Below are 17,392 nucleotides of genomic sequence, written 5' to 3'. Positions count from 1 at the left end.
CAGATATGCTTTTTGTCCCGACCCCCAAATTAGCTAGGGTTACAAGCATTTTCAGACCTCATCATTAACCCCATCTTTGTATTGAAATCTTCATCTAATATTTGGTCAACCGCAAAATTCAGTCACCATTGAATCCTCTATCCTTTGTTTTACAGCATATTTGTTTGATTTGCTGAAAAAAAGAATGGCAAGGAACTACTGTTGCCCTAGAAATTTTTTTGACACAGGAGCCATTTGATCTAAGAGAGATTCTTTCCCTTGGAACTGAACCTCTGTTAGTACTAAAAGGCTATCAACATGGGAAATGTGAGCACAGTCCAGTAATTTAAATGCCAAAATCAATTTTGGAATTTCAAGTTCAAATCATTGTAGTCTCCTGTACCATTTATCAAAATTCATGATATATTCTTCCATGGACTGATCACCTGATTTCCTATCAAAGATCATCCAAGTTTCATACACTTCAAACAACTCATCCTTTTTGTAGAACTTATCCAAAAATTGTATTAGTCCAATCCCTCTTCATGATTCAAATAATCCACTTTACACCTGAAAATACTTCACTCCTCTTACTTATCTTACTTTTGGCTGGTAATGATAATGACCAATCCATACTTTGCTTCTTCCAGGGTATAGCAGTAACCCAGGTCCACATTTCAATTTCAGCCTTCCATTGCTGATAAGATTCAGAGTCAGAAAAAAATTGGTGGATAGTCAAAGCTTGCAATTTTGCACCATCCTTCGACCATTCCATAACTTAAATTGTTAGCAACAGTATACTTCTTTTCCCTCAGAGGACTGAGACAGAAATCTTCATATACAGCAATCAATCAGCAAAGCTTTAAGTTCATCCTCTGCTACCACGTTACTCAAAATCAGAGATTGTGGTGAAAGAATTAATCTAGAATGATCTGTTGGTTAAAGCTAGTTTACTTCCTAATAGCTTCCACACAAAGTGTTCCAGCTTATTATTCTATTCTATTCTATTTTATTCTATTTGGATGGGATAATTAATGTTCATCACCTGTTTAACTAACAATTGGTTTTAACAAGATGATTGCCATATTAACATTGGGGAGGGTTGAAAGTAACTGGATATGGGAGTGAGAACCAGCAGGAAAAACAAGATTCACAAAGAACTTGGTGAGATAAATAGCAATAGAATAAATATATTAAGGTATTGTGTGGGGTCAGAATAAGAGGAAATGCAATAAGGCATCAGTTGAGTTTACTGTGCATGTGGAAATTTGTCCAGGTATGTTCTGTACACAAAAAGCAGGACGAAGAGAGTCAGCAACAGTGGTATGAAATGGCACTGGCGTAGCAGTAACCTACTCATTGATGCTCAGTTTGGGTTCTGCCAGGGTCATTCAGCTTCTGACCTCATTAGAGCCTTGGTTAAAACGTGGACAAAAGAGCTAAACTCCAGAAGTGAGGTGAGAGTGACTTGACATCAAGGCAGCACTTCACTGACTGTGGCATCAAGGAGCCCTAGCAAAACTGGAGACAAGGACAACCAGGGGGAAAACTCTCTGCTGGTTGGAGTTGTACCTAGCACAAGGGAAGATGGTTGTGGTTGTTCAAGGTCAAACATCTCAGTTCCAGGGCATTCCTGTAGGAGTTCCTCAGGGCCAACCATCCTAGGCCCAACCATCTTCAGCTGCTTCATTAATGTGCTTCATTTCATCATAAGGTCAGAAGTGGGGATGTTTGCTGATGATTGCACAATTTTCAGCACCAATTCGCTACTCCTCAGATACTGAAGCAGTCCATGTTCAAATGCAGCAAGACCTGGACAATATCCAGGCTTGGGCTGACAAGTGCCAAGTAACATTTGCACCATACAAGTGCCAGGCAATGACCATCTCCAACAGGAGAGAATCTAACCCTTAACGTTCAGTGGTATTACCATCGCCAAGTCCCCCACTATCAGCATCCTGGGGGTTACCACTGACCAGCAACTGAACTGGGCTAGCTATATAAATAGTGCCAAAAAAGCAGGTGAGAGGCTAGGAGTCCTGCTGCAAGTAACTCTCCTCCTGACTAGCCAAAGCTCGTCAACCATCTACAAGGCACAAGTCAGAAGTGTGATGGAATACTCTCCACTTGACTGGATGAGTGCAGCTCCAACAACACTCGAGAAGCTTGACATCATTCAGGACAAAGCAGCACGCTTGATTGGCACCCATCCACAAACATTCATTCTTGCTACCACTGGCGAAGAGTGGCAGCAGTGTGTACCATCTACAAGTTGCACTGCAGGATCTCACCAAGGCTCCTTAGACAGCACATTCCAAACCTATGACCGCTACCAGCTAGAAGGAAAAGGGCAGCAGATTCATGGGAACACCACCTCCTGGAAGTTCCCTTCAAGCCACACATCATCCTGGCTAAGAAATATATCACCGTTCCTTCACTGCTGTTGGGTGAAAATCTTGGAACTCCCTCCCTAACAGCACTGAGCGTACCTACACTTTATGGACTGCAGCGGTTCAAGAAGGGAACTCACCACCACCTTCTCAAGGGCAATTAGGGATGGGCAGCAACGCCCATATCCCCGGAATGAATTTTTAAAAAGTGAATGCACAGAGTGTGATAAATAAGGTCGGTGAGCTGCAGGTGCAGAAAGCACGTAGGACTATGATGTCATGGTGCTAATGGAGGCCTAGCTCGAAAATGAGCAGGACTGGGTACTAAATTTTCTAGGATACAAGGTGTTCAGGAAAGATATGGGCCTGAAGGAAGGGAGGAGGGGTGGCAGTATTGATTAAGGTGAATATTACAGTGTTAGAGAGAAAATGTCCTAGTTGGTTCAAGGATGCACAATCTACTTGGTTGGAACTAAGAAACAATGGAGAGGTATTATTTCACGACTTTTATAAGCCATCAACTAGAGGGAAAAATATAGAGGAACAAAATTGCAATGACATTTTTGAGAGGTGCAAGAAACATAGAAAAGCTATGATATAGATAGTAATAGTGTAAAGGGGAGAGAGAGGTCAGAGTTCCTGAAGTGCATTCAGGACAAGTTTCTGGGCAGAATTTTCTGGTCGGTGTGCGGGGGCGGGGCCCGCTCACCGAGGCGTAAAATGATGCGCGGTGATGTCGGGACGCACACCCGACGTCACTGTGCGTCATTTAGATTTTCAGTTCGGCAGGCGTGCAGCTGAGTCAGCTGCACGCCTGCCGAACTGTCAAAGGCCAATAAGGCCATTTAAATATTAATTAAACTAATAAATGGAGCTGCCCATCCAACCTTAAGGCTGACGGGCAGGCGAAGAGCACAAGCGGCCTTCGCATTTTTCATGGAACCTCATCCACAGTCAGGATGAGGTTTCATGAATGTATTTTAAAGTGTTTTAAAAGTTTTTAATAAAATTAACGGAAATGTCCCAGCTCATGTGACAGATTCATGTCCTTAAAGTTTTTGTTTACTTTTAATCAATGTTTCATAACTGAAACTAATCTCCCTGAGGCTCCCTGGAATAGCGCACTCCCGACTCTTTCCCCCCACCCCCCCACCCCTGCACAGGGAGCGCACAGTGCTTCCGGGTGCGCCTCACGCTGGGCGGGCCTTAATTAGCCTGCCCACGTAAAATGGCGACACAGACCTGATTGGGGCGCTGATCGGGCCTGTGCCCGCCCCTGCACAACCCCCCTGACGACGGAAAATTCTATCCTCTGGCCCAACAAGGAAGCAAGCTTTGCTGGTGAATGAGGTAGGACAAGTAAATTAGGTGTCAGCAGGGGAGTATCCACGGGTCAGTGAATGTGGTGTCATAAGGTTTAGGTTAACTGTAGAAAAGGGCAAGGAGCAAACCAAAATAATAAAAACTAAAGGGGGAGGGCCAATTTCAATGGGGTGAGAATTCACCTGTCCCACTTAAATTAAAATCAAAGATTGGCAAGCAAAACTGTTATTGAACAATGTCTTTAAAGAGTCTTTAATGTTGTTTGGGTACAGTCAAGGTACAATCCCATTAGTAGGAATGGTAGGACAAACAAAGCCAGAACTCCATGGATGATGTAAAAGCTAGGTAGTAAGATGTTGCAGAAAAAGTGAGCGTAAGACAGATGTCATGTTGAAAATATGAATGAGAACCAGAGTTAATATAGAAAGTTCAGAAGGGAAGTGGAAAAAAAAGGAATGTTAAAGAGAGATTACAAGAAGAGACTGACAGCCAACATAAAAGGAAATCCAAAAATCTTCCATGTTGATAGTAAATGGGTGTTAATTGGAGGAATGGGGCTGTTTAATGGCCAAAAAGCGGATTCATGTGTGGAGGCAAAGGGCATGTCAAGGCACTAAATAAGAACTTGCATCTGTCTTTACTAAGATGTTGCCAAAGTAGTAGTGAAAGAGGAGGTAGTTGGGTTACAGGATGGCTTAAAAATAATGACAAGGAGTTATCAGAAAGGATGGTTGTACTTAAAGTTGATAAGTTCCCAGGACCAGGTTAGATGCTTCTCAGGACACCAAGGAAAGGAAGGGCGTAAACTGCGGAGGCACTGGCCAGAGGACTGGAGAATTGCATATGTTGCACCTTTATTCAAAAAAGGATGCAATGATAATATCAGCCACTCCAGACCATAAGACGTATGAGCAGAAGCAGGCCATTCAGCCAATTGGGTCTGCTGCACCATTCCATGAGATCCTGGCTGACTTGATAATCCTCAATTCCACTTTCCTGCCTTTTCCCCATAACCCTTGATTCCCTTACTGATTAAACATCTGTCTATCTCAGCCTTGAATATACTTAATGACCTAGCCTCTACAGCCCTCTGTGGAGAAGAATTCCACAGATTCACTTTTTTTTTAATTTATTCAAGGGATGTGGACTTCACTGGTTGGGCTAGCATTTATTGTACATCCCTAGTTGCCCTTGAGAAGTTGGTGAGCTGCCTTTTTGAATCGCTGCAGTCCATGTGGTGCAAGTACACTCACAGCGCTTTTAGGAAGGGAGTTCCAGGATTTTGACCCAGCGACAGTGAAGGAACAGTGAGATATTTCCAAGTCAGGATGGTGAGTGACTTGGAGGGGAACTTCCAGGTGGCGGTGTTCCCAACACTCTGAGAGAAGAAATTCCTCCTCATCTCTTGTCTTAAATGGATGACCGCTTACTCTGAGATTATGCCCTCTGGTTCTAGACTCTCCCACAAGGGGAAACAACCTCTCAGCATCTAAACTGCTAAGCCCCCTAAGAATCTTGTAAGGTCGCCTCTCATTCTTCTAAATTCCAATGAGTACAGGCCCAACCTACTCAACCTCTCCTCATGAGAAAGTCCCTCCATACCTGGGATCAGCCTAGTGAACCTTCTCTGGACTGCCTGTAATGCCAGTATATCTTTCCTTAGATAAGGGGACCAAAATTGTTCACAGTATTCTAGGTGTGGTCTAACTAGTACTGTGTAGTTTTAGCCGTGTAGTTTTAGCAAGACTTCCCAATTTTTATATTCCATTCCCTTTGAAATAAAGGCCAGCATTTTATTTGCCTTCCCTATTACCTGCTGAACTTGAATGCTAGCTTTTTGTGATTCATGCACGAGGACTGCCAAATCCCTCTGCTGCAGCTTTCTGCAGTCTTTCTCCATTTAAATAATATTCAGCTCCTCTATTCTTCCTGCAAAAGTGCATAACCTCTCATTTTCCACATTATGTTCCATCTGCCAAGCTTTTGCCTATTCATTTAATCTTTCTACATCCCTCTCTGGACATTTTGTGTCATCCTGACCACTTGCCCTCCCACCTATTTTTGTGTCTTCCGCAAACTTGGCGATAGTACATTCACTTCCTTCAACCAAGTCGTTAATATATATTATAAATAATTGTGGCCCCAGCTCTGATCCCTGTGGCATTCCACTAGTGCCATCCTGAAAATGCCCCCGTTATCCCAACTCTCTCTTCCATTAGTTAGCCAATCCATGCTAGTACACTACCCCCAACACCATGGGCTCTTATCTTATTAAGTAGCCGTATGTGCAGTACCTTATCGAACACCTTTTGGAAATCCAAATATATTACATCTACTGGTTCCCCATTATCTATCCTGCTTGTTATCTCCTCAAAGAATTCTAATAAATTTGTCAGGCATGATTTCTCCTTCATGAAGCCATGCTGACTCTGCTTGATCATGTCATGTATTTCTAAATGCTCTGCTATTACATCCTTTATAATAAACTGTAACATTTTTCCAATGACAGATGTTAAGCTAACTGGCCTATAATTACCTGTTTTTTTTTTGTCTCTCTGCCTTTTTGAATAAGGGTGTTACATTGGCAGTTTTCCAATCCTCTGGACTTTTCCAGAATCTAAGGATTCTTGGAAGATTACTACCGGTGCATCCACTATTTGTGTAGCTACTCCCTTTAATATCCTTGGATGCAACCCATCAGGTCCAGGGGACTTATAGGTCTTTAGCCCCATTAGTTTCCCTAGTACTTTTTCTCTAGTGATATTTATTGTATTTATTTCCTCCCCTCTTTTTGTTCCTTGAGTATTTAGTATTTCTGGAATGCTATTAGTGTCTTCACCGTGAAGACTGTTGCAAAGTATTTATTTAACTCCTCTGCCATTTCCTGGTTTCCCCATTATTATTTCCCCATATTATTATTTCCAGGCCATCAGTTTAACCTTGATGGTGAGAAAGCTTTTAGAAAGGATAATCCTGAACAAAATTAACAGTTATGAGGAAATGGGAATTAATTAAGGAAAGCCAGCATGGATTTGTTAAAGAAAAATCATATTTAACTAATTTGCTTTAGCTTTTAGATGTGGTAATAGAGAGGGGTAATGAGGGTGATATGTTTGATGAGATGTGCATTGACTTTCAATAGATGGTGGATAAAGTATCATATAACAGGCTTATCAGTAAAGTTGAATCCTGTAGAATAAAAGGGTCAGGGACAGATGGATATGAAGGTGGCCAAATGATAGGAAGCAGAGCAGTGGCGAATGGTTGTTCTTTGAACTGCAGGATTGGTGTATAGCGGTCAGTATTAATACCACTGCATTCTTTGATCTGTACTTATGACCTAGGGTAAAATTTTACCCTTGTCGGGAATTAAGGCCTGCCCAGCGTGACATCCGACAGGAAGCGCTATCTGCTCCCTGTGCGGGTGGGGGGCGGATTCCCTCAGCCAGGAGTGCTCTCTTTTGCTTATGTGTGCAAAATAGCACACAGATCTCCCTGTCACATGATTTAGGACATGTGCATAACTTTTATTTGGACATTTTCATTAAAATTTAAATACCCTGAAGAAACCTCATCCTGCCAGTGGATGAGGTTTTGTGTTTTTTCACAAGCCCGCCTGGGCTCCCGCCCTGCCTGCCAACCTTAAAGTTGGACGGACAGGTCCATTAATGAGCTGAATTGGTTTTCTAATGGCCTTAATAAGCCGTTGACAGTTTGGCGGGTGCACATCCGACTTGGCTGCACCCCTGCCAACCTGAGAATGGAAATGACACGGGGTGATGTCAGGAGTTCCACCCGACGTATCCCCGCATAATTTTACATGTCGGCGAGCGGGCTCCGCCCCTGCTTGCCAACCAGAAGATCCTGCCCCTAGACTTATGTGTGCAAAGCACAGTTTCAAAATTTGAAAATAAGACAAAACTTGGAAATATTGTGAACTATGAGGAGGATAATGAAGGACCAAAGGTATGGTTGCTCAATTTATTGATGACACAAAAGTAGGTAGGATAGTAAGATGGGAAGAGGACACAAGGAGGCTATGAAGGGATATAAATGGGTTAAGTGAGTAGGCAAAGATCTGGCAAAAGGAGTATAATGTGGTAAAGTGTAAAATTGTCCATTTTGGTAGGAAAAATAAAAAAGCATATTTTCTAAATAGTGTGAGATTGCAGAACTCTGAGATGCACAGGGATCTAGGTGCCGTAGTGCATGAATCACAAAAGGCTAGCATGCGGGTTCAGCAAGTAGTTAGGAAAGTTAATAGAATGTTATCATTTATTGCGAGTGGAATTGAATACAAAAGTGGGGAGGCTATGCATTGGTGACCACATCGGGAGAACTGTGTGCAGTATTGTTCTCCTTATTTAAGGAAGGATGTAAATGTGTTGGAAGCAGTTCAGAGAGCGTTTACTAAACTAATACCTGGATTGAGCGGGTTGTCTTATGTGGAACGGTTAGACAGGTTAGGCTTGTATTTGCTGGAGTAGAAGAGTAAGAGGTGACTTGATTGAAACATACAAGATCCAGAAGGGTTTTGACAGAGTCGAAATGGAGAGGATGTTTCTTCTTGTGGGAGAATCTAGTACTAGTGGCCATTAGGGGTCACCCATTTCAGACAGATGAGAAATGTTTTCTCTGAGGTTTGAGTGTCTTTGGAACTCTTCCTCAAAAGGCGGTGGAAGCAGAGCCTCGGAATATTTTGAAGGTAGCGATAGATAGATTCTTGATAAGAAAGGGGGAAAAAGGTTATCGGGGTAGGTGGGAATGTACAGTTGTGGTTACAATGAGATCAGCCATGATCTTACTGAATGGCGGAGCAGGCTCGAAGGGCCAAGTGGCCTACTTCTCCTAATTCATGTTTTTGTATGTATGTTCATATGTTTAAGAGGACGTAACAGGCTGGTAGAATGGGTGAACTCTTGGCAAATGAAGAGGAGTGTGATGTGAATATTTTGGTTAGAAGAACAAGGAGACACAGTATAATATGAAGCATAGAATCCTAAAGGCCATGAGTAGAGGGACCTGGGGGTATATGTGCACAAATCACCAAAGGTGGCAGGGCTGTTTGCGAAAGCAGTTTATCAAGGATACAGGAACCTGGACTTTATAAATAGAGGATTATCCTGAGCATAAAAGCAAAGGGGGCTATGGTGACCCCTTATAAAAAACCAGTCCAGCTTCAGTTGAGTATTACATCCCATACTAGGCACCACACATTAGGAAGGATGTGAAGGCACTGGACAGGGCGCAGAAAAAAAATGACAAAAATGGTCCTAGAGATGTGAGAGTTCAGCTACAAGAATAGGTTAGAGAAACTAGAGCTGTTCTCCTTGAGAGAAGAGAAGGTTGAAAGGAGATTTGATTGTGATGCTCAAAATCATGAGGGGTCTTGACAGAGTAGAGAGGGAGAAACTATTCCCATTGGTGGAAGGGTCAAGAACCAGTGGACACTGATTTAAGGTGATTCATGAAAGAACCCATAGGGAAAAATATTTTTAAGCAGTGAACGATTAGGATCTGCAATGCACTCCGAGAGTGTGATGGAGTCAGGTTTAATTGTGGTTTTCAAAAAGGAATTGGACAATTACATGGAGAAAGAAGATTTAAGGGAAAAGGCAGGGGAGTAGCACTAGCTTATTTGCTCTCTCAGAGCTACAACTCTACCTGCCAATGTGGAAAATTGCCCAGGTATGTCCTATACACAAAAAGCGAGACAAATCCAACCTGGCCAACTATCACCCAGTCAGTCTACTCTCCGTCATCAGTAAAGTGATGGAAGGGGTCAGTAACTGTAGTAGTCATTAAATGGTTGCTAAGTGTATTTAGAGCAGACCACCCAGTTTACTCTTGTGTGGGGTGTGGTCAGATACAAATATTTTCCATGATTTTGCTGATTTCTCTTTTGTCCTGATGTTGTTTGTAAAATACTTTGTCCTCCTGAGCAATCGTACATTGAGAAAACTTTTTTGAGCAATTTGAACAGAAATTCTTTAACCACCAGCAAATATAAAGATGAAAATGCTCTCACAATAAAAATAGCTTTATTCACAATAAAATAACAGTGCTATCAAGCGGTACCTTCCCATGCAATCGCAGAAGGTGCAACACCTGCCCCTTTACCTCCTCCCTCCTCACTGTCCAAGGCACCAAACACTTTAAGCAACACTTCACTCGCACCTCCTTCAATTTGACCTGCTGTGTTCGCTGCCTCCAATGTGATCTCCTCTACTTTGGCAGACTAAATGCAGACTGGGTGACTGCTTTGCAGTACACCTTCGCTCAGTCTGCAAGCATGACCCAGACCTTCCTCTCGCTTGCCATTTGATGCACTGCCTTGTTCTCATGCCCATATGTGTGTCCTTGGCCTGCTGCAATGTTCTAGTGAAGCTTGATGCAAACTGGAGGAACAGCACCTCATAGAGCCTTCTGGACTTAACATTGAGTTCAACAACTTCAGACCATGAACTCTTCTCCTCTAGCTTTACCTTTTTTCAATCTAATTTATTTATTTTAATTTATTCTTATATATATATGTATATATTTTTAATTTATTCATTAAAAAAATTTCATGTATTTTTTAATATGCTTTTTTTAAAGTCTCTCTCTCTCTCTCTCTCCTTCCCCAAAAGGGCCATCTGTCACTTGTTTCTATGTTGTGCTTTCACAGAGCGCTGACCCTTATTCGGCTATTAACACATTATGCTATCTTACTTTAATGTTGCTATCAGAACTTTCTTTAGTCTTTAACACGACCATTAACACTCTCTTTGTTTTGTGTCCATGGCCTGAAGTTCCAGGTCGGTGGGCCGGGGAGTGGTCGGGAAATGGACTATCGACCACGTTTTGGCCAGCCACCTTGAACCGCACGCTGATACGATCAGCGCTGCCTGGGTTAAGGGTGGGAGAAGGGCGAGCTCTGAAATCAGCGAGGGCGTGGAGGAGCTGCTTCAGGGAGCCGAAGAATTTAAATGCACAAAATAAAGACTTTAAAAACTGGGAAAAAATACCCACACATCAGAATCAGTCACTGGAACATATGGATGATGATAAATTCTGTGTAACCATTTTTAAAAAATTAATATCAGAAACCTCATCCTTGGTTGAGGTTTATAATCTTGAAAGGGCAGATTTAATTGTCTTCCCTGATCCTATTTTTGGCTGCTCATGTTTGCCTTTCCAAAAGGTTTTGCAAATATAAATACAACGTGAATGCTGTTTGGATACACCTACCAACTGTAACGTTGGACGGGCAGCAAAAATCCCAGTTAATTGTGCCGTCTTATTTGTCGGCAGGTGTGCTTCCGAGTTTAATGCGTTCCTGCTGAGTGAAATATTGCGCAAGTGTGCGATGACGTCGGGATGCTTGCCCGACGTCATCATGCACTATTTTATGCCCGAGCATGTCTGGCGCGCACCCGCACGCAGAGTGAAACATTGTGCCCCATTACATCTTTGTCAATCTCTCCTGAGCTCCCACCTATCCCCCGACCTTCTATTTTGCTCCACCTGTTCCACCCCCTCTTAAACCATATAATATCTATCACATTTCTACTTCTCTTTAGCTTTGAAGAAGAGTCATATGGACTTTAATATCAACTCTTGTTTCTCACTCCACAGATGCTGCCAGAGCTGCTGAATTTTTCCAGCATTTTCTGTTTTATATCACTTTTCACAGATCTGTCCTGAGGGGTAGTTTTGTGCTCCCATCAAAATAGCCTGCTCCTCCTCCTAAATTTCTACCACTTTGGTCTTTAATTGTAGCGCATAAACAATGACAATGGAAAATAAAGACTCAGTGGCAAGTTTGGTCTTTGTTTTTGGAATAATATGAAAACCATGCAAATCACCCATCTATCATGCATATGCATAGTTAGGAGAGGGGGAATTACTTTTAAAGGCTAATTAATTAGAATTAAGCCTCTGGTCAAAATGAACTGGCACTATGATCTACGTCTAGGTACTTTATATGACGTTGGAATGAAGAATCATTATGGCACTACCTATTTGCAATTTACTACTTTTAATGTATGTGCTCAGAACATATCAAGCTAGACTATATTCCCATGCTCATGGAGAATGCATGTTAATTGAAGAACAAGATTTTTAGTTGACTCAAGCAGTGATTTGGTACTAAGAATTTCTAAACTTAGAAATGTGACAATCTGTTGTCAGGTGTATCCAAACATTGCCTTTCCAAAAGGTTTTGCAAATAGAAAACCAAACACGAGCAGCCAAAAATAGGGAAGACAATTAAATCTGCCCTATCCAGATATAGTGCAACCTATCACATGAATCATGCAATCACCTGGGAGACATAAGATGAGAACCAGCTGCTAATTCAGGGGAAACTGGAAAATTCCTCTCCAGTTCCCAAAGGCAATTGAACATAATTCCAAGAAACTGCGGTCCCCATAAAACCTTATTGTCAGAATTATTTGGAAACAATCCCTCTAATATTTGATTATGTTATGCAGTGCTGGATTTTTAGCTTTAGAATTATGTATACATTTTTGTACAGCTCGTCACACTTGTGCTTTTTCCCATTTTTAAGAATTTGACTGCTAGCGTCTACTCCAATTGAATCAATGATTTCTTTCAAAAAACTTGAAAGATCCAGAATTTTTAAATTAAGCAATTTGAATGGAACACAATGGGAGGTATTTGATGCTTGAAAAATGCGGATTTGTAACACTTTAGATTAAGAGCAATAGACTACCAGATGAGGCATGCCAATTTTGAAGAATTGAGCATTTTGCGACTTTTGCACTCGTTCAGCAATAAGAACTCCTAAATGAGATGTAGCAGAGAACAATTGTTCCTACTGTTCCTGAATAAATTACATCATCTAATATTTCTACTCTCTGTTTGTAAATGTGCTGGAATCCTAGGTAATTGGGGTTAATTTTGCTGAATTGCTAATGAATGTTTAACTTACTAGTGAAGAAAATGAAGATGAGAGATCTAAGACGGTTGTTGTTTATAGAATGCTCCATCATTTTAAACATTATGGCGAAATATTATGCTTCTTGTGATTTTCATACAATGTATTGATGGAGTTCTTTCTGTAAAAGTGACTTAACAATCTTGACCAATGACTTAAGAACCAGATTCACCTGATGCATAAAATAAGATATTGCCTAGGTAATGTTTCTACAATTCATCGTACATGTGCAAATGTAAAAACAAATTTCTGATTTGTCTTCTAGGAGGAGGACGCAGGTGTGGTATTTTGGTTTCCAAAGGAGGAAGCCAAATTCTCCTTCAGTTGCTGTTTAGTGCCAGTAAAGATTCTCCTCCAAATGAAGAGGTTATGATGCAACTACATTCCATTCTGGCAAAGATTGGACCAAAAGGTGTTTTTTTATTTAATTGAACTAAATGTGAGGATGCCTTAGTACTAAGAAAATGTTTATCTAATCATCATTTCCCATGCTAAATATTCTTTTCAGGGGTCTATTCTGCTCTTTGAATACTGCTAGACTGAACAGGCAGACCTTGATTAATCAAAAGCATCGCATTTTCAACAAAGCAGCATGCCTTATAGACATCATAGAAGTGTCATCTTAGATTATGTACAGAAATCCTGAGAGTTGGATTAACTCAGTTCTGATAATGCTGCTACTAAATCAAGCTGATATGTAGTCGACTTCTAACGCACTCTGAAATGGCAAGCTAGTCAGTTGTAGAAACCTTTGTCAGGAAGGCTCTTTAGGCTGAAGGATTGTAACTACTGAATACAATCTATAAAACTTATAATATTTTTAACTACATACTTGATGCTTGTGGCAAAGTTGATATCAATAATGTTTGAGACAATCGAATCCTTTTAGGGTGCATTATGTCAATAAGTACAGGATCAAGTGTAATCTTCAGATGAAGCAGTATCGGAGAGCAGGAATAATTAGACCAGGACGCTCAACTGTAATTCATTCCTCATTTTAAAGTCATATATTTTGTCCTTAGTTTTACTTTAGTTTTCTATTATTTAGAATTAAATAAAAAATGTATTGGGGAAACAGAGAATAAGAGTGAATAAAAACACAATGGCGAGAATACTCAGCAGGTCAGGTAGGATCTGTGGAGGGAGGAGCAAGGTTAATATTTCAGATTGAAGATCTTTTGTCAGAATGTAACAAGTTTTAAACAAGTACAGACAAAGGGAAAGAACAAAAAGGAAATGGGAGTAGAGGATATGTTGATAGAATTAGATGAGAAATGGCAGGAAGAGAATTTGATGAAGTATAAGTCCCAGCATGAACTGGTCCAAATGGCCTGTTTCTACTCTATATATTCTATGTAATAATCACAGTAATGAAAAATATCATGAAAGTTACTTTTTATTTGCAGTAACTGCTAATGCAAATTTTAGGGAGTACTGACTCCCTGCCTGTTTTTCTAAGGGGTTAGGTGCACTTATCACTGATGAAATGAGAAAACAATGTGTGTAGTTTTGTGTCTAAAAACATAAAGATAAATTCATGGGAATTAGCAATGAATATTGGTATTAATACTTCTAGGTTAAAAGATTTGAAGTTAAACAGGGTTCTTATCTCTGCCAAGTAGCTATTTAGTATAAAATCACTCAAGCATATGGCACAATATGGTCATGTTTTCATGTAAGTGACTTTGTGCCATGTAATTCTTACTTCCTATAAGTATCACCAGTTTCCGCATTGTTTTCTGATATCTGAAAGTTTAATTCAAAGAAAATCTTATACATTGGAATGATAAATATATTACAAAATTATTTGTTCCTTCAGTTAAAATATTATCAGAAATCTATTGAAAATACCTAAATAAAATTTGAGATGTGAGATTTACTTAAAGTCTGTGGGACATTATTGTTTATCTTTGTTTCTTTGAATAGACAAAAAGTTTGGAGTCAAAGCCAGGATTAATGGAGCCTTGGGTATAACTTTTAGTTTAGTGAAACAAAACCTGCAAAACTCCAAGCTGATTTTACCTTGTCTGCAACTGCTTCGGGTTTATTCCAGCAACTGTAAGTAGAGAACAGAAAGTATTATCACTGCTAAATATACATATTGTATTCATTTTAGCTGAACATTTCATGAACTGACTGAACACCTAGGAATTACTTGTATCTGTATGAAGTGATCAACAAAAGGAAAAAAAATGGCAGCTAAATTGTAAAAATTTTGAAAACTCGTGTTTTTCATTGAATTGGGTAAGGGAATGGGCTATCACATTATTTGTCCACTTATGATTTGTGTATGGACTTGGCTCAGGTGGAACACAACCATATATTTTAGCTTCAATGTAAAATATTCAAAATTGATCAGAAGAAGTTCTAATTTATTGTAAAACCAATGTGATTTATATAATATATCCATTGTCAAAATGCACTGTAGATATATTTCAGATTTTTTAAAAAAACATTGCTGGAATTTACTTTGGTATTAATAGTTGCATGATGTATTTTTTCAACTTTTTTGCAGCTGTCAATGCGGTATCCTTGGGTAAAAATGGTGTTGTGGAACTTATGTTCAAGATTATTGGTCCTTTTAACAGGAAGAACACAAGCCTTATAAAGTAGGTACCATAATGAACTGTTTATTTAAAGCCTGAATAGATTGCATAGAGAAGCAATGTTTAAATCACAGAATTGTTACAGTGCAGGAGGCCATTCAGCCCATCGTGTCAACACCTGCTCTCCAAATGGCTATTTCACATAGTGCCATTGTCTTTACCAAGCAAGAAGATGCTACCCAGGCCATGGTGAAAGAGGAGGGAATTCAGTCACTAAAAGGGTTCAAAATTGATGAGGAGGTATTGGATAGGCTGTCCGCACTTAAAATATACAAGGCACCGGGACTGGATGAGATGCATCCAAGGATAGTGAGGGTGGAAATTGCCAAAGTACAGGCCAGAATTTTTCAGCCTTCCTTAGACTCAAGTCGTGCTAGAGGACTGGAGAATTGCAAATGTTATGCCCTTGTTCAAAAAAGGGTGCAAGGATAAGCCGAGCAGTGACATATCAGTCAGTTTAATTTTGGTGGTGAGGAAACTTCTAGATGCTATAATTTGGGACAGGATTAACAGTCACATGGACAAATGCGGGTTAATTCAGGAGATCCAACATGGATCTCTCAAGAGAAAATTGTGTTTAACTAACTTGCTGGAGTTTCTTGAAGAGGTAACAGAGGGTTGATGAGGGCAATGCTATTGATGTGATGTACATGGACTTCCAAAAGGCATTTGACACAGTGCCACACAACAGACTTGTTGGAAAATTTATATATATTACCATACCATTTTTCACTTTTTTCTTGTAATACATTTCAAAACTGTCCTTTACTTAGAACCTTTCTGTAAAATTAACTAATGCCCAGAGATGCATTGTACAAGTACTAATTTTTGAACTTAGGATCTAAGAAAGATAGATCAATATATTTTCTAAATAGCAAGAATCTAGGAACTATGCGTAAGCAGAGAGATTTAGGGTCCAGGTAAAAATATCACTGAAAACTAGTGAATGGGTACAAAAAATAATTTACAAGTGGTGCAGAGAGGTACACCAAAATAATACTGAGGCTAAAAGGGTTAAATTATGAGGACAGGCTGCATAGACTAGGCTTTTTTCCCTTAAGTATAGTATTTAAGTGGTGATCTAACTCACTGATGTCCAGTAGGATTTTGACATTCGCCAGACTTGTGATCAGGTTACAATATTCACCACATGAAACACAATATATGCAATATTGCTAAAACAACTGCGCAGTCTTTTGAAAATAAGTTTGAGGTTTAAACACTCAGCAATCAAGACTGATGCACTCACTGCCAGAGCCAGAGGAACAACTTCAATAAGTTTTTGCAATCCAATTTTTCCACAAAGCAAACCTGCTGTATGCACTCTCAAAAGTTGGTGACAATCTGTTAACTGAAGTGTTCTGTTTCTATTTTTATCAGAATTGATACAGTAGGAGACTTGGGGAGGGAAAAGAGTCAATAAATCTCTATGTATTGACTTCTGCGTTCTGAACCTTGTCTTGCATATGCTCAATTGCGTGACATTTCTGAGTACAGCATCCAGACATATAAATAGACATTTGACTCATGGTGAACCTCCTGTAGTCTCTCCTTTTGCACCTATAATGCCATATTCTTTTCAATCGCTTGTTCCAATTGGATTTATTAAGATGAAGGCTGAACACATTTGGACATTGCTGCATCGTCCCAGCAACATTTCAACCTTTATTGGCAGCCATGCAGCACTGTCCATAGCTCATGCACCTCAACTGTTCTGGGAAAACCACCAACCACCAGCTAAACAAAAACCAGGTTCTTCAGTTAGCATCCTCTGTGCCACTAGATTTCTGCCAAAAATTTTCAAGGGAAATCATACCATTGTCCTTCCAAAGGCTGGCTCTGCTTTCACAGCACTTCACAAAGCAGTCCTGCAGGTCTAAATGTTTAAAGACATCCAGAGAGAACAGGAATAGACAAGGTAACACAAGACAAATAATTTTTCTTGTTTCACTGAGCAAAGTGGCCCTTCAGCTTCCAGGTAATCAGAAACCTGACAACTGGACTATATTCTGCTAAACATAGTCATGGTCTGGCCATTAAGTGACTCCAACAGCAATACAGTTGGTCTTTCCTTGCTCAGTTAGGGATGGATAACAAATAATGAATTGACAAATGACACCGATACTCAGACCCACTGCTGCAACTTTAACACA

At 40.2% G+C, this 17,392-nt stretch overlaps 1 protein-coding gene across 8 annotated transcripts in view; it reads left to right on the top strand.

Annotated features, from left to right (window-relative positions):
• Positions 1–17,392, top strand: part of agtpbp1 (ATP/GTP binding carboxypeptidase 1) — a 330,484-nt gene that overhangs the window by 126,223 nt on the left and 186,869 nt on the right. For all 8 annotated transcript variants that reach the window (XM_041185725.1, XM_041185724.1, XM_041185729.1 and 5 more), the window contains 3 exons: positions 12,899–13,045; positions 14,560–14,691; positions 15,149–15,242. In XM_041185725.1, coding sequence (XP_041041659.1) covers positions 12,899–13,045; positions 14,560–14,691; positions 15,149–15,242 — 373 coding nt within the window. The remainder of the gene's footprint in view (positions 1–12,898; positions 13,046–14,559; positions 14,692–15,148; positions 15,243–17,392) is intronic.

This window comes from Carcharodon carcharias, chromosome 4 (assembly GCF_017639515.1).
Source record: "Carcharodon carcharias isolate sCarCar2 chromosome 4, sCarCar2.pri, whole genome shotgun sequence".
Taxonomy (NCBI): domain Eukaryota; kingdom Metazoa; phylum Chordata; class Chondrichthyes; order Lamniformes; family Lamnidae; genus Carcharodon; species Carcharodon carcharias.
Note: the sequence above shows the minus strand (reverse complement) of the source record. Positions and strands in the feature narration are given on the sequence as shown.